Source organism: Acanthochromis polyacanthus, chromosome 22 (genome assembly GCF_021347895.1).
Source record: "Acanthochromis polyacanthus isolate Apoly-LR-REF ecotype Palm Island chromosome 22, KAUST_Apoly_ChrSc, whole genome shotgun sequence".
NCBI lineage: Eukaryota > Metazoa > Chordata > Actinopteri > Pomacentridae > Acanthochromis > Acanthochromis polyacanthus.
In genome coordinates, this window is record NC_067134.1 from 15,737,443 (window position 1) to 15,758,044 (window position 20,602).

The 20,602-nt window shown below is 40.3% G+C and overlaps 1 protein-coding gene across 5 annotated transcripts in view; it reads left to right on the forward strand.

Moving 5' to 3' along the window:
* The window catches only part of LOC110963576 (histone deacetylase 4-like), an 83,840-nt gene that overhangs the window by 23,169 nt on the left and 40,069 nt on the right, over positions 1-20,602 (forward strand). For 4 of the 5 annotated variants that reach the window (XM_022212013.2, XM_051941791.1, XM_051941789.1 and 1 more), the window contains 2 exons: positions 13,855-14,174; positions 19,363-19,513. In XM_022212013.2, the coding sequence (XP_022067705.2) occupies positions 13,855-14,174; positions 19,363-19,513 (471 nt within the window). Of the gene's footprint in view, positions 1-5,104; positions 5,321-13,854; positions 14,175-19,362; positions 19,514-20,602 lie in introns of those variants that run through there. The other variant, XM_051941792.1, reaches the window with a different exon arrangement.

The following is a 20,602-nucleotide window of genomic DNA, read 5'->3' on the forward strand; positions in this document are numbered from 1 at the left end:
AAAACATTACCTCTGTGATACCAAAGAAGCTTCATAAAAGTAGACTGTATGGCAGAACGATTGTACTAGATACTTGTATGTAATAAAAAGATCTCAAAATGAGAAAAGCTGAATTTCTTACAAATATGGCCAACAAATATTCCCAATACTGATGTCACCTTACATACCTTACATATTTACTGGTTACATATTCTGTTTCCTTACTCATATGTTATCTACTTTGTGTAAATACAGCTTATAGTTCAGGCCTTTTTGGCTGAAAGTGCCCTGAATTTTTGTTAAATGACTGTTGGTTGCAGCTGAGTCACTGGTTGTGCACAGAATTTTAGAATTTTTAGAGAATCTATTTAGCACAAACAGTCTATTTTTTGCAAAACTTTAAATAAATAAATAGATTTTGAGCAAATATCAGGATCTATGGGCTTATGTTTGATAGATTTTTCCCACCAAAACCAGTTTAGCAAATACAAAGAGCATCAATGACAATAAGAAACACACAAAATAAATTTGTGAATCCACTAAATCAGTAGATAGTGCTTTGTGAAAGTACAATAAAATGTAAAAACCTTCTTCTTGGGATGTATCAGCCGATATTGTTTGTGTCTATAAACGGACCAGCGATGAGTCCAAGCTTGCTTTTTGCAGAACAAAACCTGCTGCACCTCGACACGCTCCCGCCACGGCGCCTTCCCCACTCCTTCCTTCACCTTTTTTTTTTTTTTTAAGAGGTCACGGTGCCATTTTGGAGCAAGATCACAATCGGTCTCCGCTGCGAGCCTCGCCACCGGAAAAGGCTCTTATCGTCTCCGAGAGTTTGCGCTCGCACGGAAACAAAATGTGTCGTATTATAGAGTCAGCAGGAGAAGGAAACACCAGCTGATGCTCACCCAGCGCATCCACAGATGTGCTACTTGTTGCCTCTCATCTCGTCCTGCTGCTAAATTCACGGTGAAACCTTGTGCAGAATATCCGCTCCTCTTTGTCATTTCGTTGTTTCCGAATAAAACCCATGCAGCTCTGCTCAGCATGACATCTATTAGGCCTAACGAGTGAGGAGCTCAGGCAGTCAGACTGTGGGATATACACTCGGTGAACCGAGCCTCAAATCAGAGACGCCAGCCCTCCGCATTGTCTGGTATAAATAGATCTGGAATTGGAGCCAGAAGAGTTGTGGAGAGTGCCCGAGGGGTTGTAAACAGATTGTGATTTGTTGCGGGGAGATGGAGGGAAGAAACGTGGGAGGGAGCTACTGAGGGGAGAAGGACAGAGCAGGGCTGGAGGATAGGGCATGGAGATGGGAGAGGAACCTGCTGAGAGAGAAGGTGAATAAGCTCATATAATCAGAACAGAAGGGCTTCAAAAGAGGAGACTAACCCGTCGTGATGTCATGAATGCACACATGCTGATGAGACATTCTTGTGCGGAGTTGTTTAAATTATAAATTGTCAGAGATTCCCTCTCATGCCTAAAAAATGTTCCATATCAGCCTTAAGGAAACTTTGAAATGTTGAAAGGAAAAGCGGAGAATAGGAGCAGCAGTGTGAGGTCCCCACTCTGAAGTCTGAGCTCAGTCAGGCTTCAGATCCAGTAGGAAACTTGTCCTCAGTTTGAAAAACTGGAATTGAAGTGAAGTCCTTGACAAACGTGTGTTGATGCAGGTGAAGTTGTCAGTTGTGTAAGAGTCCTGGAAGCTCCTCGGTGTCCCCTGAGACGACACGTTTCTCTTTGTTTTGGTTCTGAGCGAGTGCCCCCATATTATCCTCTATCTGGCACACATCAGTAAACTGAGGTACACGTTTGACGTCAGCGCTTGTATTCAAAGATGTACTGATATCAGAGTTTATCTTTTCCAAGAGGCAGTCATGTTAGTCTCGTAGGCATCTCATCAGCCATACGCTTGTTATACCCTGCTCGTGCTCTGTCATGCATGGTTAGTTAAGTTCGTGTTGTGTCTGTCTTGACATTACAAGTCATTCAGACTTCTAATGAACTGCTACTGAAGTGCATTTTATTGAGCTTTCCCAGTTACGGGGCTGCAACTCGCTATTATTTCCATTATTGATGAATCTCCTAATGATTTTCTTCAAATATTTGGGAAAAAATGTCATAACAAGGAAAGATACCTGTCATAATTTGTGATTTACTTGTCTGAACCTTCAGCAGTTTCTTGGTGTTTTTTTCATCCTGCCAGATTTTCACTCACTGTGGCCTCATTTTTCATCTTAGGCTAAACTCCCACATCTCTATGGAAACATTGTAATATAAACTGTTATAATGGCAGAAGTCATCAAACAAAGAACATTTGTTTTACAAAATTGGAAAAAATAAACTGCAATCAACAGTTTTTCCAAGTACTCAAGATGTTACTAATACTGTAAAAAAGAGATAACTTTGTATACATAAATACTTAAACCTGAAATTTCTTTCCATGCTTGTTTCCGACCTGCTTTGCATCAACACTGCCTGCAGTTCAGCCGAATCTAGTCACTGATAGCTTTATGGTTGTGCTAAGGAATGGCATCTCTAGCTGTTTAATACTGTTGCGACCTGAGGAGGTGGTCACTTGGGCTACTGTTGACAAGCAGAGTGCGTTGTGGGGGTTTAGCTAGCATTGGACCACCATGACACAGGCTGTGTCCGAAATCGCATACTAACGTACTACATAGTACATTCTCAATGAGTATATACTGTATACTACGTACTATAAGTATGATTAGAATGCCGACCGTTCACACTGTAGTATACTACTACATTTCCCATAATGCATTTCAAACCTCCAACGACAAAAACCGGAAGTACGGCTATCAAATATCTCGGCTGAATGCCGGCTTCAAGTCGATTTTACGCTAACAAACAGTCGCATAATTAATGTGGCAATTTCAAGCCGGCACTCCTCATGCAGTTATTAGCCAGATTATGCGATTATTGTAGCTGCAGGCTACTGGACGTAGCTGCTACTTGTTCTGTATGCAAAACGAGCTGCTGCACCTAGCTGCTAGCATTCAGTAGCACGTTGTGAGGCGTCTGACAAATTTAAAAGGTTGGTCAGAAAACGCCTATTTCTCAAATCTGTGGGGTGATTAGGATGACTACTTAACCACATAAAATAAAATAAAAATCGCCCCGGTCCGGCCACAGATCCCGTGGAGGCTTCCATTTCGGTGGGTAGCTCGCAAAGCATTATGGGGCGGTTGAGTATGACTAGTGTGGTCACCGCGCATACTTTAAAATTTTCCGGAAATAGTATACATCCGGGTATTTCTCGCGTACTCAGTCTTTTCATACTATCTTATTTTGACGTCACACTTAGTATGAGTAGTACGTTAGTATGCCATTTCGGACACAGCCTTGGGCTACTGTTGGCAAGCAGAAAGCGTTGTGGGGGTTTAGCTAGCATTGGACCACCATCGTACAGACTTGGGCTACTGTTGACAAGCAGAGTGCGTTGTGGGGGTTTAGCTAGCATTGGACCACCATGACACAGGCTGTGTCCGAAATCGCATACTAACGTACTACATAGTACATTCTCAATGAGTATATACTGTATACTACGTACTATAAGTATGATTAGAATGCCGACCGTTCACACTGTAGTATACTACTACATTTCCCATAATGCATTTCAAACCTCCAACGACAAAAACCGGAAGTACGGCTATCAAATATCTCGGCTGAATGCCGGCTTCAAGTCGATTTTACGCTAACAAACAGTCGCATAATTAATGTGGCAATTTCAAGCCGGCACTCCTCATGCAGTTATTAGCCAGATTATGCGATTATTGTAGCTGCAGGCTACTGGACGTAGCTGCTACTTGTTCTGTATGCAAAACGAGCTGCTGCACCTAGCTGCTAGCATTCAGTAGCACGTTGTGAGGCGTCTGACAAATTTAAAAGGTTGGTCAGAAAACGCCTATTTCTCAAATCTGTGGGGTGATTAGGATGACTACTTAACCACATAAAATAAAATAAAAATCGCCCCGGTCCGGCCACAGATCCCGTGGAGGCTTCCATTTCGGTGGGTAGCTCGCAAAGCATTATGGGGCGGTTGAGTATGACTAGTGTGGTCACCGCGCATACTTTAAAATTTTCCGGAAATAGTATACATCCGGGTATTTCTCGCGTACTCAGTCTTTTCATACTATCTTATTTTGACGTCACACTTAGTATGAGTAGTACGTTAGTATGCCATTTCGGACACAGCCTTGGGCTACTGTTGGCAAGCAGAAAGCGTTGTGGGGGTTTAGCTAGCATTGGACCACCATCGTACAGACTTGGGCTACTGTTGAAAAGCAGAGTGCATTTTGGGGGTTTCACTAGCAATGGGCCACCATGACAAAGACTTTTGTGACACTTGGCCAGAACTCGTGTGTAGAAAAAGCATGAGGCTCAAATTGCGTATTTGTTGAAACTGCACAAACATTTTCTGTGCTCAGTTTGTGTCACCCATTTATTGGTTGATGATTATTCATTCAGAAAATTCTTAAAAATTTGCATCCTTATGTGTGACACTGGATGTAATCAAAGGCTCCGACTTTGGTTTTTTCCAATTGGGGTCTCCCTCCCGGTAGCTAAGTCTGATATGTCAATGAATAATGATATAGTTGTGTTTAAAATAAAATAAGCAACAACAAACAATTATCTAATACTTGGGCCTAATTTTATTACGATCCGGCAAAACATCTGTGGAGCCTCCCTGCGGTGAAAGTCCTTACTCTGCTTCACCTGAAACCATTTTGTGGTTTTATTTGTTTGGAAAATGCAGGCAAATTCCAGGCCGAGGAATTTAAGCGCACAGTATTAAAACCGCACAAGGGGAGGGAGAGGAAAAGGGAGATGGTTATTATGAGTAGAGGAGGGGAGGCCGAATGGGACGCATGGGAGAGGAGATATTCAGCGTGGAGGGTTTTCCTTGGCCTCAGAAGTGAGGAAAGCAGGTCGAGTGGGGGAAAAGAGCAGAGTGGGTAAAGAGAGGGAGAGAGTGTGTGTGTGTGTTTTTTGTGTGTGTGTCTGTGTTGTGTGACGTCGGTTCCTGGAAAAGCAGAGGGCTGCAGAATAAACAGGCTGCATGCCTGAGACTGCCCTGTGATGTCACCACTGGGCAAACCAGGGACGAGAGAGGCAGGAAGAAAGACAGGAGAGAGAGAGAGAGACGCCCATCAGACTTAAACAAGAGAGGCGATGAACACGGAGCCAAAAGTGACAGAGGCTGAGAGCAGAAGTGTTGTCATTCCCTGTAACCGACCGAAGGCTAGAAGGGGAGGATAAGGAAGAGAGGACGAAGGAAGGAGGCTGCTCAGAAAGAGGAGGAGAGCACTGATGGGTACGGCAGCGATGATTTCTCTTTCTGCCTCTTTTGTGCTTGCGAGCAGTTAGCCAGATGCCACATTAGGTGTGTGTTTGTGCGGCAGCGAGTGTGCGACGCTGTTTTTGTTGTGTCAGGGACTCAATACCCATAGAGGAACATTTTGTACAGGGGAGAGCGTGGAGAGTTATGGATTTGCGTTGGCCAAGATTGGAGCTTTGACAAGTGCAATTTTCAGTCGTAGTCACATCTTTCTTGTTCTTTACGAGGAAACTAAAATGCGTGTCTTGCTTCTGTGCTTCCTAACACCCAATGGATAGAAAATGATCTAAAAATCTACCTTAATCCACCAGCATACACCCACAACTCCTAAATTATCTTAACGCCAAGCAGTTTTTATTTTCTCACTGTGGGCTGATTTTTCACTGCGATATAAAGTCCTGCACCTTTATGGAAACAAAAACTACAAATAGAGACAACTCAAGAATGTATTTTGCACAGTTTAACACAGTTACAATAGCTGGAATCATCAAGAAATGGAAAAAATCTGCCATGACCAGAAGCAGAGAAATGTCTTCTGTGCAGTTTAACAATATTTTAATGGCATAAATTTAATAAAATTTAAAAAACAATTTTTCAAAGTAGAAAAAGTGGAATCAACATGCCCAAGTGCCCACATGTTTCAAAATACTAGAAAAACAGCCATACATATTGTGCTACTTACATTTTCAATTTGTTTCCGTACTTTTAAACCCTGCTCTCTGTGTCCCTGAAATTTTGTTGCATGATTGTTGGTTGGAGCTGAGCGTCTAGTTGCTTTACTGTGACCCAGAGGTTTTTGTTTTAAGGATTTATTTAGTTTAATTTCGAATTTCTACTTCTTTTTTAATGAAACATGTTCAGTTTTTTTTACAGTATTCTTAACACCTGTGGACACGTGGAAAGATGATTTAACTTTTTCCTTTTTTATGATTTGTGACATTATAGCTGTTATTTTTAAGTTCTCTGTACCTTTAGGCATGGTTATGGCTGTTTCCATAGAGAAGAAAAAAATGTTCAGAAAGTGTTTCGAGTTCAGAGGGTAATTGGGGCGACAAAGGGTAAAAATGTCCCACTTGCATTTTTAATTTCTATGTCAACACAGCCTCCAGTTCACCTGAATTTTTTGTCACATGAATATTGGTCACAGCTGTGTCATTCATGGGTTCTTGGTTGCGGGAAGGAGTGCAGAATTTTTTGTTTTTGATAGAATGTGCTTTTTGCAAACGATTTATTTTTGGCAAATTTTTAAATAAGACATGTAGAATATGCAAGGTTTTGATGGAATGTCGTGATTTCAAGCTTATCCAGGTCTGATGAATGATGTTATTTTTGCAGTGGGCTTTGGCATTCAGAGGGCTAGTAGTCAGAGAGGTGACTTTTCTAACACAAAAACAGCGGAGATTATAAAGGAGGTAACTTTAAGGAACATAATGTTGCGGTAGATGAGAATCGCTTAAAATTTCAAGTACCTGCAAACCTCATACTGTTATCTCATGCTCTGATGCAAACTTTCCGTGCAGAATGATTCACTGCGGTAGGAGTTCTTAACAAGCTCTACTTCCCTTCGCGTCTCCTCACCTGCCAAATTGTAGCTGCTTCGAAGACGAGCAGAGGCCAGAGAACAGCCAAAACGAGGGCGTCGCTGCATTTAATTAAGCGCCGGGCACCTTGTTAGGCGAACTGACAAATGGCAAAAAACGTGTAGCGCCTTTTCTAGGAGGGAAATTAATAGTGGAGGAGAGGGGGTGAGGTGAAAAGGGGAAGGAAAGGATCCATGCGAGGACTGGGAAATGTCAAAGCTCATGTGCTGAAACAAAGCGACGACTTTTCGCTTAAATGACAACTCCTATGTTGTTGTCGTTGCTTTCGTGTTCCTTAAGGGACCCGTTGCGTGTTGTTCTCTGATGGCGTGGATGACGGTAACCACGGGGGTTGGTTTCACCTGCTGCGTGAAAACACACAGCAGCACAGCGAAGCTTACAGGCACCATATGGCTTTAACGGGAGGGAGGTTGTTTGGATGTGCAGTTAGAGTTTATCTGAGGATGACGATCAGAAGAAGAAGGAAAAGCTTCAATAAGTGCTTTATGGCTTCTCAGCGAGTGATGCATCGCACAGAAAATTGGAAGAGAACATGTGTTTGTTGGGGTGATGCAGGATATATGGTGTCATCTCTGAAAGCTGCAGTGGAAATGAAAAGAATGCTGTCTAGTTGTTGCTTCAAGCAAGAGGGATGTGTCTGGGTTCCTGTCGGACATTTCTCGAAGCATTTTGTCATAGCTGAGTGATGATTTGACAGAATGCTTCTATTTATGGACGCTGAAGCCTTATTTACCCTCTGAACTCCAAGCATGTGTCTGGGTGACATTTTTACTCACTCTAGGATCATTTTTCACTACAATAAAAAGTCCTGTACTTCTATAAAAACAACAGAACCACGGCTAGAAGTAGAGAGCATTCTTTGCAGTAAAACAAACTTATAATGCCCTTAGCTAAAAAAGAAAAACTGAAAGTTGGACTTTTCAGATCATTGATTTTACAAAAATTGTAAAGAAAAACTATTTAAATTTCAAGAGCATTATGCCTTAGTTTATCATTTACGCATTACAACTTCCAGATTGCAGACTGTCTACAAAGGCGCAAATCATTTAGTCACAGTTATCTGGAACCGAACGTTGCAGTATTTTACTTGAAAAAAGACAAAAAACAACAAAAAAAAATGCAGAATATTACAAAAATGAGACGGATAATGACAAAAGCAAGAAACAAATTGACAAAAAAATTAGACCAAGGACACGAAACAATAAAAAAAGTTACAAAGTGACAAAAAATGGACACAAATGAGACAAAAAAATGACAAAAGTGAGAAACAAAATGACAAAAATGAGACAAAAACACAAGCGAGACAAAAAGGAAACACAACATGACAAAAACATGAGACAAATGATAAAAGTCGGACAGAAAAAAGCAAAAAATGATCAAATATTACAAAAATGAGACACAAAATGACAAAAGAGCAATCTAGCATTTTACTTTATGATCACAACTTATCATGGTCGAAGAATTATTTTAAATTTATCCTTTCACAAATTTACTAATTGCTGTTAATGTCTTCTCTGTAAGTTTTACACTCTACAAAGTCATCCTGCTGGCTGGATTGGGCCCTCTGGGGGGCCGGTTTTGGCCCGCGGGCCGCATGTTTGACACCCCTGCTCTAATGGCTTCACTGTTGTCTTTAAGAGCAAAACATCTTTAGTTTTTTTACAGGCTCACTTTACATCAAATGGTTTGATTTGGGCTGTTTTTTTTTCTCTTAATGATTGGTAGCACCTATGCATATAGAATATGCATGTTGATTCCAAGTTTACATTTTTTAAATGACATTATATTAAACAGAAGATGTTTTAAATTCTCCGTATTTCCACTAGTCACTAATGGCTTTGCGATTGTGACAGTGGGTCAAGAATTGTTCGTTTTTTACAGAACGTAGATACTGCAAACAATCTATTTTTGGCATTTTCTTTTAAACAAGGAAGATTTCGATTAAATAACCTGGTTATAAACCTCAAACGAAACTCGCACTCCAGTTTTACAGTGTCTGACTCTGATAAATGGTGTAATTTTGGTGTTTTTAAAACAAAATTCAAACCAGTTGCCACTTCCATTAATGTGATTTTGCTGAGGCTTGAGTGCAAAGAGTGATGTCCTAAAAATAATCATTCTCTCTGCGATTTCAGCACACATGCTTAAACTAGTGCAGCCCGAGTGCAAATGAACCTCTGGATAAAGTGCGTGTTTGACGGAAGTGACTGGATCCGTTCATACTCACCTATTAAGTGCGGCAGCGATGGCGTGTTTGCCTCTTTATTAACACAAAGTTCCGAGCAAGTATCTCTGGCTCTGGCTCGGCTCTCTGCAAACATGTAGGTAAATAATCAGCCAATCGACTCCTATTTATTCAGATTTAATGGGGAGGAAGCTGCTTGATTGGAGGGCTTCCTGTGAATGTGATTTGTGGGTGGCTGGCCGACTGGAGCTCTGCATCTCGCAGAGTCAATACAATCTTTGTCAGATATCGTCAGGCTTCAAATAAAACAGCAGTCGCAGATTGTGGGAATGCAGCGGAGCAGGTTTTTTGCTGGATATGAGGGGGGAAAAGGCATCAATGGCAATTTTTTTGAGGCAACGTGAAGCTTTGCTGATTCTCACCTATTTCTCCCAGGGAGAATATACTTCTTGAACTGGTAGGATTGATTAAATAGTCACCAACAGGATCACTTTTTATAGAAATTAAAGTTTTTTACTTTTTGTTAGCAAGCGTGTTGATACACTGGAAAATGCCCCTCTCAAAACAAGACAAAAAAACTTATTTCAAGCAACTTTTACCTTGACAAAAGTGAAAAAAAATCTTCCAGTAGAACAAGTAAAAATTGGCTTGGTAAGAGTTCTTGAAATAAGATGTGATATTTAGAATACTGAGATCTTAAAATTAGCTGGGAAAACCTATTTTAAGCTATATTTTATAAGAATTGTCAACCTTAAGTGCCTTAACCTTCCTGTTTTCCTCATTTATGGCACCAAAAAAATCTACAAATTCAGCCAAAAAATTCCCCAAATTTCTAAAAAAAAAAAAAAAAAAAAAAGCAAAATCTTCAGGAAGAACATTCCTTAAAAGTTTCCCTTAAAAGTTTTATTTAAAAAATCCCCAAATTTGTCAAGAAATAAAAATTTTAAAAAATCCAAAAATTGTACATATTTATAAAAAAAATGAATGAAAATCTTCCCAAAAAAAATCCTAATAATATCTAAAGTTCTAATATTTTCTTCAAGAACATTAAGAAAAATTCAACCAAAATCCAGCAAATTTTGTTAAAGAAACATTTTTTAACATTTCTTTTTTTTCCACCAAAGAATGTTCAAAAATTTCCCAACAAATTTTGAAAATGTGAAAGTTTTCACTGTGAAAATATTTTTTCCCACATTTTTTAAACTTTAAAATGGATCAATTTGACCCACAGGATGACAGGAGGGTTAAAACAAGATCATTTCAAGATTGTTTGATTTAACAAGATATTTTATAAGCATTGTCTTAAAACAAGTCCCTCCATCTTGCTGAAATGTTACATATTAAGTAAATTTCGCTTCAATCAAGTGGGATGAGACATTTTGACTAAAAATAAGACAAACGGACATGGTAAGATTTTGAATTTTTGCAGTGTAAAACTTAGTTTTAATCCTTGTACTGCATGCTAACGGAAAGCCCATCTGAACCTTTAAAAAAAATATCCACAAAGTTACGCCATTTATCAGAGTCAGAAACTTGATTAAACAAAACAAAACCCCCCAGAAAGAATGGTTACATTTTCAACTTTCTGATGGTTCAACTACTCGTGTTTTGCGACGGTCAATTTAGGAAGACTTGATCAAATCTGAGCTGAAAATTGTGATATTTGATCCAAGTTACTTTCTGTGCTGTGTCTCATTTATAAATCCAACAAAAACAAACTACTTGCACGAACAAGACTCTGCAAAAAAACCCAAATATTCTGTCCTCCTCGGCAGAATTCGTGACTTCGTGAATTCAGCATTCGTGACTCTCCTGAGACTCTTCAGCTGAAGTACAGGCTGTGTTTAAATGGAGGAGATGGAAGACATTTATTGAAACTAATTAAAAACAGATGTAAAAATATGTGTAGTCTGTATCGTCGCCGTTTTCTCACTTCATTTCATGTAAAATTAATCAATGTTTTTTAGTAAGACAACTTCTAATGAAATTGCGTTCAACCAAGTACAGTGAGTTAGTGTAGCTAACTTTTCCTTTTATATCAAATGTATTTTTAATTAATTTAATGATTGATAGCAAAAACAGTCTTAAAGTCTTTAGTTACAGCTTGTTTTTCTGCTTTATTCAAAACAGATTTTTGTGCGTTATGTGCTTTATTACCATAATAATGGAAATTGGCAAAGATTTTAAAAAACAACTTGCTCCAATTAGATTTTCTGCTTTAATTTATCATGTCTTAGTTCACATTTAAGATGTTTATGAAACAAAAAAATAGTAGAGATTTAACTTTATTTATTTTGTTGTGTGAATCACTCAATGCGCTACAATACCACACACAATCAGAAATGTTCCTTAATGTATTCCTTTCGAATAATTTATTCGTAAATGAAGGAAAAGGATGTTGTGAAGTCGAGTTGAATTAACTTACTACAAATTAAATCAACAAAATTTGCATTTCAATCGCACATAATAATAATAAGTGCACGCAACATTATTATGCAAACACAAGTTAACCTTAAAAGTTTGGTTTCAATCAGTAAAGCAGGATTTTTATGTTGCAATTTATTTATGGGGTTTTGAATACATCCCTTGAATTGTTTTTTCGAGTGTATATGCAGCACTGTGTTTCTTCCACTGAAGCTGCACAAATCCTGGTAACAATCAAAGACCTTGTCAGCAAAAATCACAAAGCTTTGAGTCACTCTGGGGCATTTTTGGAGCAGGTAGACACATTGGACAACATTTGGAAGAGCTTCCATTGAATCCCATTCAGCTGCGTAACCTTGCAGTTGTACTCGCTGTGCCAACACAAAGCGCCTCGTGGAATCAGTGTGACGCACAGGAACATGTTACTGTGATTTCTCTCGGCCTTGCTCCGTGTTTGGATCTCGTCTCCTTTTGTGTTTTTACGTGCGTTTAGATCAAAACGTGGCTTGAATAGATCGCGGGCAGCTATTGGGACACCTATGCAGAGCCTTATACGTAGACGTGGAGGGCCAGTGACACCAACTGTGACGCTTCATCCCTCAGATGACTGAATTATTAAGCTTCTGGGACTTTTTTCACTAGTTTTGCTAAAAATACACCAGCAGCTGATGCTCTCTGGTACTTGCTGTCCTTCAGTATCTGCACTTGACTCTTTCAAAAAGCTGAGTTGATTGAAGTTTTCTTACAGTGTTCTCGTTCTTCCTCATCAGTTTCTGGCAAATTTTTTACTCACCGTGGGCTCATTTTTCACACCAATATAAAGTCCTGCTCCTCTATTTAAACATCTCAAGCATAGAGAGAAGTTATAAATGTCCTCTGTGAAGCATAACACAGTTATAATGCCATAAATCTGAAAAATGAAAAAAATATAAGTTGGACTTCTTTGATTATACGTTTCACTAAAGTTGAAAGAACTTAAAATCAACACTGGAAAATGAAATGATGCCTCTACAACCTGTAGGTGGTTTACTATCTACATTATTAATTTGTCTCCTACATGCTCTATGGAAACACTGCCTGCAGTTCAGCTGAAAAGTCTTCGAGTTTTTGTCCCGTGGTTCGTCCGAGATCAGCCGCTAATGGCTTTACAGTTGCACAAAATATTCGATTTTTCCCAGAATGTGGTGGTTACTGCGAGCAGTTTATTATTTGTTTAAATTACAGTATAAGTGGCATGTAGAATTAAAGAATTTTTGATGAAATATCATAATTTTAAGCTCCGATTTGGTGAAATTTTACGACTTCATCTACAGTTAAGACTGTCAGAAGGTCCATTACGTGCCGATTCTTTCGGTTTTTACAGTTTCTGGATCTGATAAATGGCTCTTTTTTTAAAAAAAAAAGCCAACAAAAGGAGTGACTCTACATACTTTAAATACTCCCTAAATGTTTCATTTGTTTCTATACTTCCATTTGCTCTGTGTAATCACAGCCTGCAGTTAAACTGAAAATTCTCTGACTTTTCGTGTGGCTGTTAGTCATAAATGAGTCACTAATAGCTTCACAGTTGCAGTGAGGCAAACACATTTTTAATACATATATTTTTTTAAGAGAATGCAGTTTCTGTAAACGGTTTATTTTTGGGAATTTTTAAAATGCAACCTGTAGGATGAGGGGATTTTTCATGAAATATTATGATTTTAAGCTCAGATCTGGCTTGTTTTCCTTAATGGAACCATAGAAATGAGTAGTCACAGGACGGTCTTACACTTTTTACACTTTTTGGCTTTGCAAAATGGTGTAATTCTTGGTGTCATGATGGTGACTATTTCTGCCTTGACTATATTTACTACCAACGTTTTTAATTTGTTTCTGTACTTCCATTTGCTCTGTGTAAAAACAGCCTGCAGTTAAACTGAAAAGTCTTAGATTTTTTGTCACATGCCTGTTGGTTGTAGCTGAGCCATTCAAAACTTTGTGGTTACAATGCAGAGCACAGAATTTTTTGTTTTTTTTACAGAATATGGATTTGGGGTACAGTTTCTTTTTGAGGATTGTTTTAATGTGACCTGTAGAATAAGGTAATTTCATGATTTCCAGACAGAACTTCAAACTATAATGATTCCTGCTTCAATAAATGTCCAATTCTCCAAAGAAACGGCATGCTTTTCAAATCTTCTTTATGGTTTTGGGGTTTAGAGGGTTAAACCAAGAACTCAGACACCATAGTTTGCTGGGCAGGACCAACAAGGAAGTCCAACTCTGATCCAGCGTCTTCCCTCCTCTCTCCATCCCTGCAGTGGACATCAACTCGGCGCTGCCCCTGCGACTCCCTCCAGCCGCCATCCCCATGGATCTGCGCGTGGACCATCACCAGCAGCAGCAGCAGGTGTCTTCGCTGTCGCCGCCCGCCCAGCAGTCGCCCGGCTCGGGCCCGGCCGGCGGCGGCGGCAGCGGCGGCGTGGTGGCGGCTTCGGTGCGTGAGCAGCAGCTGCAGCAGGAGCTGTTGGCCCTCAAGCAGAAGCAGCAGATCCAGCGGCAGATACTCATCGCCGAGTTCCAGCGGCAACACGAGCAGCTGTCCCGCCAGCATGAGGCCCAGCTCCAGGAGCACATTAAGGTACATCATTTACAATTAGGAGCGTTTAACAGACATGAATACATTTGGTTTTTATTTCTGCGTTGTGCTCCAGAATTCTGCAAAATGTACTAGAAAAAGTCAGTTGAATGCTGGATATATTCTGCCTTTAAAGAAAAAACAGCTGCATTGTTTCGCTCCTGTCACATTTTTACTCATTTTGAGCTCATTTTGCACTACAATATAAAGTCCTGAACGTCTATGGAAACAACCATGCAGGAGAGAGAACTTAGAAATGTCTTTTTATGCACGACAGCACAATTATATAGCCATAGATCATTTAAAAAAGGAGAAAACTTAATTTCTTTTCTTATTTATTTCACAGGAAATACAAAAATCAAGAATCAGTTATCAATCCCAGAAAATAAATGGTGAAAAAAAATAATTGTTTAAACTTCCATCTGCTCTGTGTAAGCACAGCCTGCAGTTTAAATGAAAAGTCTCAGGTTTTTTCAGGTGACTGTTGGTCACAAATGACTTTTTCAGTTACGCCAGAAAGTGCAGCGTTTTTAATGTTTTGCCAAAATCTGGTTGCTGTAAACATTTTTTTTTCAACGACACTTGTAGAATAAAGTATGGAAGTTTAAGCTCAGATTTTGTCAGTTTCCTGGATGGAATTTTAATGAAAAAAAGGATTTGAAACTTGTGTGAAAACCTGACATGTTTTGGAGGATTTCACATTTCAGTGCCTACATTTCTCATGACCGTCCCTAAAACTGAACTTGTTCCTGGACTTTTAAGAAGCGGTAAGTTGCAGAACAGGAGTCGACCACTATTCTTTCTATTCCAGTTATTCTCTTACAGTTTCTGGCTCAGATAAATTGTGTCATTTTGGCAATTTTTGGATTTCAAAGGGTTACAATTCAAGGGCAGGTAAAGCGAACGCAGTCGAAGCAGTCCATTTTTTTTTTTAAATTTAAGTCCTCCAAATCCAACAGTCTAAAAGCAAATCTATTTAAACGTTTCCTACACAAAGCAAAGACGGCTCTTAATTTCGTCTGCCACGGGATTCTTCATTAACAGACTAAACTCAGCAGCGGAGAGCAGCTCCGTCAGCTTTAAATCACTCGAGTAGAGACGAAGCGCAGAACAAGGAGGCACTTTGGCTGCATTTGCTGTAACTCCAGGGATGGATAAGAGCAATATAAGGACGTGTTTGGATTCAGAAAACGTGTGAAAGGCGGACTGTTGTTGCTCTGCTGGCGCATTACATAACTGAACCCTTACGCACAAGCCCTGTCGTAGCCTTACTTTAAATACCAGTGTCCAGTGTGTGCTAAGAACTGGAGCGTCGTATGAACAGCAAATGTTCGATATTTGTTTTGGAGGAAATCGCACAAAATGGTAGCTGGAGCGGGGATCACTTGCATGTGTCGTAGTGACCTGGAAATACAAAGTGAATCTAGATCATCCCGCCCACACTCTGCAGCTTTAATACATCAGGGCCCCTGAGAGCACCGGAGCGCTCCTGTGGGGCTGAAATGTCATGTAAAAATATTCCACTGTTTGTTCTTTTTTAGAATATTACTGCTGTAGTATGGATTGTAATACACATGCAGCTGAACTACTTAGAATAAAATGTCTAAAGATGGATTGTGGGGGCAGAAGATTAGATTGCATTGCGCAGGATTACATTAGTTTGAATGTAATTTATTTCTCATGTGCAAGTTGATTTATTCAGGAAGTCTGCCTTTCGTCGTCCTCTTTTTACTTCTGCTTTCATTCCTTGATGTTTTCCTCTCCTTCCTGTCTTCTACTTTCTGCGTTTTTCTGTTTCTTGTTTCCTCATTTTCGTCCGTAGAATTAGACAAGATGCAGACTTTAAGCAGGAGGTTCTTTAAGAGAAACGGAGTTCTTTATGCGTCTGAACTGAAAAAAGGAGCTTCTCATGTCGCAGTGCATTGATAAACTCACGGCTACTACTTTGTCTTCATCGGAACAAAATGGCCAAAGCAAACCAGTGTATTCAACCAGGCTGTGATTGGATAATTAGCTGATTTGAGGGATTTCAAATCTATTGGACGACAGATCCAAGGTGCCAACATGGTGTCAGAAACATACAGGTTCATAGAATATGAGCCATCAAAGGTGAAAAAACAGAGGAAACGTGACAAAACAAACAGTTCCTTCATATCAGAGATAAAACAAACCTCTCGTAAAAGTTACAAGAATGAATTATGTATGTGTACAGTTAGACAGCTTTGAAGAAACATGGCAAATTTGGTTCTCCTCCTGTGAGAAGGAAGGATTTTTCTGTCCCCCAGAACATTGGTTAGTTCTTTAAGCAACCATTTCTGCAAACAGTTCTTGAAGAATCCCAAAAGTGCCTCAAAGAACCATGAAAAAACGCTTCTGTTCAGCAAACAGTGAAGTACAAATTAATTTCAAGATTTGTGGAGCCTCCTGCCTGAGCAAAAACCCTTTCTCAATGAAGCTTTAAATAATATTTTTTAAAATAACTTTGCAATAACATTACTCACTGCATTTGAATACTTTATAAATGAAATGATTAACTGAGAAAATAACTGTTAGCTTCAGCGCTAATTTCATGCCACCAAATGACTAGTTAAACACAGAAAAACCTTTAGCATTTTAAAGAACCACGTAAAGCACAAAAGCAATTCTAGACAAGCACTCAGAGAGCGCAGTCGAAGGCTGTTCATTCCCGCATATGGCGCTGTCAGAAATGCAGCTTGTTTTTTTTTTTTTGTTTGTTTTTTTTAGAAATGCAGCATTTGTTTATTAGTTAACATAGAATGTGGCCGTTTAATATAGATTTACCCTCAAACAAAATGAGCTTGCGCTGAGCACAGGTGTGTGTTATGCATGTGTACGTTACATACGGATACCGAATTGTGTGACCTAAATATGTAGTGAGTGGCGGGAATTGATGGGACTCGAAACACCCCCACTATTTAATCAACTGTTCCTTGTATCATTTCTGACGAGTAAGTCCCAATAAGTCCACAGCAGTGGATTTGTAGTAGGATTGCAATCTTGTGATCATCACCATGCCACTATCTTGCAGTGATACAGAAATCTTTAACAAATCCGCGGATCCAGACTATAAGCCGCATCACTGCCAAAATCTAATCACTTGGTCCTTGTGTCATTTCTGACCTTCCTTGAAAATGTCATCCAAATCCTTTAGTCCATTTTTGAGTAATGCTGCACACAGACAAACAGACAGACAAACCAGTGCCGATCATCACATAACTATGTCGTGTTCCTTGCCAGAGAAATCAAGTGAATTAATTCAAGAACTAGAGAGTTTTCTGAGAATGCATGCAACTTTCAACCTGACTACGTTTCCGAAGAATCATCCACAAGCTCATCTTGGACGTAAATTTTTCACGTCTGAATCAAAACAGCATTTCTGTTCAGGGAGTTTTTCCTCGTCTACAGCTTCAAGGCTCCACATTGTGTTCAGACGCTCTGCGGGTCGATGCTGCCTATAATCTGTAGTATCTGCTGCGTGGTGGAGCTGCAGATGGAAGGCGGTGACGCACAACCTGAACTGGGAGGCCTGGCCTCAATCAACCCCATTCACAGCTGCTGTGTACACTTTTGTACAATTGTGCGGCCATTAAAACGTACACATCCTCTTAAATGTCAGCAAACACACAGGCGAATGTTGGACCACTTTACCTGCACGCACTTGCTCATTCCAACGTCTGCACTTTCAGGGGACTCTCTTAAAGTGAGAGATATCCCGAAGCCCTTCGGAGTATTTGTCAAAAGGAAACTCGGTGTGTACATCTCTGGTCTGCTGAGCCAGTGGGGTTTTGGGTGTGTGTTTGTCTGTGGGCGGGAGGTTACTTTGAGCCTTCCCACCCACTCAATCCCTGATCCCCTCCAACCCTGATTGAAAAGCAAAAAAAACGGATCGAGGCGTCGGGCTGGAAGCGAGCCAGAGAGCCGATGAGCTTTTCTCACGAGCCCGGCCTCACCTTCCTCTCACCTTCAGCCACTAATTTATTCGCAGACTCGTCTCAAACGTTTGATTTTCCCCTGCACGGTAAACACGAGTTCATGTCCCAGCTACTGAGCGTCTATTTGTGGTGTTCAAAAACGCAATCAGAAGTTGATTACATGGCGTTACAGTAAACTAATCAAATATTGCCACTGGTTGTGTGGTGGTAAGGCAGAGAGGAGGGCGGGTTGTCAATTCCTTGGCACTTCAGAGAGAGGTCATTATGCTGCTGGCTGAGAACAGCCACAGACATTTATTGTATATTACAGAGACATTAAAGAGTAATTGGCTGTCTTGATTTGGTGCCTTTAGGTTGGCGACATGAAAAGGTGAAAGCAGGTTTCAGTGAGCGTTTGCAGCAACTAATTGATGCTCTTATCCACAGTGGCTCCTAGCGACGTCCTGGGTCTCATTCAAGGACACTTAAGTGGGATGAAGAGGTGTTTGTGAGCACATTTGGGAGTTTACGATTATTTTATTTTTCACCTTTTGGTTACCGGACAAGCTGTTAGGCGACAGGTGGGTTTGCTCCTTTGGCACAAAGGCTTGACGAGAGCAGATTTTTACATTTAAAGCGCCTAACAGATGCTCCTCTCTCTTCTTTGTGGTGTGATGAGGAAGTAAGCAGATTGGATTATGTGTTTTGCTGAAGCCTCATCCGCACTTGAATTGCTTGTATTTATTTAAAGGCTTAAGCGCGTGGCCCCAAGGTTTTTATAGAATTGCAAAGGTTTTATTTTATTGCTTTAAACAGCTGTCGGACTTATTTACATCAGATGGCAACTTAAGGAGCCCAGCAGTGGAATGTAAATAGATGTTTAACGACGAGAAAGTAATGAAATGACTACACTGAGTGGACTTCTTGAAGGGATGGTGTCCTATCAGGCTTAGGAAGTGCTAAAGAGCTCCTAACGTATGCGGCCTGCAAAAAGTTTCTCGAACTTTTATGGCAGCACAGTGTATTGCTTCAGCGCTGACATTGCTGTGGGCACATACAGTAGACAAATTAACTAAAGCGCTTCATGCTGCAACTTTTTTTCGAACTAATCTGCGAGAGAGTCTGGCTGGATGTAGCTTATTCCGACGTAAAGGTTCTTGAATGACGCGAAACCCACTGAACCCTGGGTGGTGACTTGTGTCGGAAGAGTTTTTACTGATTTTTTTTTTATTTTATTTTTTTGCTGTTTCTTCCTGCAGCAGCAACAAGAGCTTCTGGCTCTGAAGCACCAGCAGGAGCTGCTGGAGCACCAGAGGAAGATGGAGAACCACCGTCTGGAGCAGGAGCTGGAGAAACAGCAGCGGGAGCAGAAGCTGCAGCTGCTCAAGAACAAGGAGAGGGGACAAGAGAGTAAGTTGCAGCAGAAGAACCCAAACTGAATTCAACACCAAGCTGTGGCTCACATTTAATGCCTTTATGTTGACATTTTAGCGAGTTTTAAAGTCAGTAAATGATACTTTGGTGAAAATATAGAAGTCCAGTCACTTTTATTCAAAATGCTCCAAGCTTGAATGAACCGTTGTGTGTTTCTCTGCATACAAGTTTGTGTGTTTGTGTGTGTGTTTCCATTTTACTTGGAAAACCTGTATATTTACTGTGGTAAACTAGCTGTATTAGCCCGGTGGCCTTGGCGGGGGCTCGACCGAGTTATTACCGCTGCCTGCTGGATGTCTCTCAACAGTTCATTGAAAGCAAGTGGACAGGAGTCCTTGAGAGCAGTTTACACTCTATATGGAAAATGGTTTCAGATCGAGGCTGCATCCGTGCGATTCCAGCGTATGAGAGAGAGGATGGCAGTGTTTGCGCTCACATTTCAGCTGCGGTTTGTGGTCTCGGCAGCCTTCAAATTTCTCCCCGTTTTTGCATCATTTTTGTGTCTTTTTCCTGCATTCTTGTTGTTATGGTCAGTTTTAGAAGGCTGTGAATGCTCTGTAGGATGGAGCAGAGCTGTATCTAATGATTATTTTATCTATCTGCTGGTTATTTTGATGAAAAATGTCCAAACAAAGATCCCGATTCCAAAGAATTCCTTCACAGTTATGTATAAACAGAGCAGTACTGCTTTCTGATGCTGGAGAAAGCCTGGTGTGCTTGATTGATAAGTGACTCAACTGTCATAAAAAAGGATGGATTTTCTGTCAGTCAACTAGCTAATGAATTGTTTCAGCTCTACAGAGGGCCGTGCCTGATGTTGCATTGTGTTAATTAAAGCTGCAAGACATGTAGTGCAAGAAATAGACAGTTGCTCTCATTTTACAGCCAGCTCAGAATGCAAGATTATGGTCGCATCTATGCACACTGGAGCAGCAGTGTTTTTATTGCCATCTCTGTTCCCACCTAAAAGAATAATTAGAGATTTGTGTGTAGCATGGTGCTTAAGTTATTTGATTAATGCATGCTTGAAAAACATGGGCTGCCTTCAAATGGCAAAGAAATAAA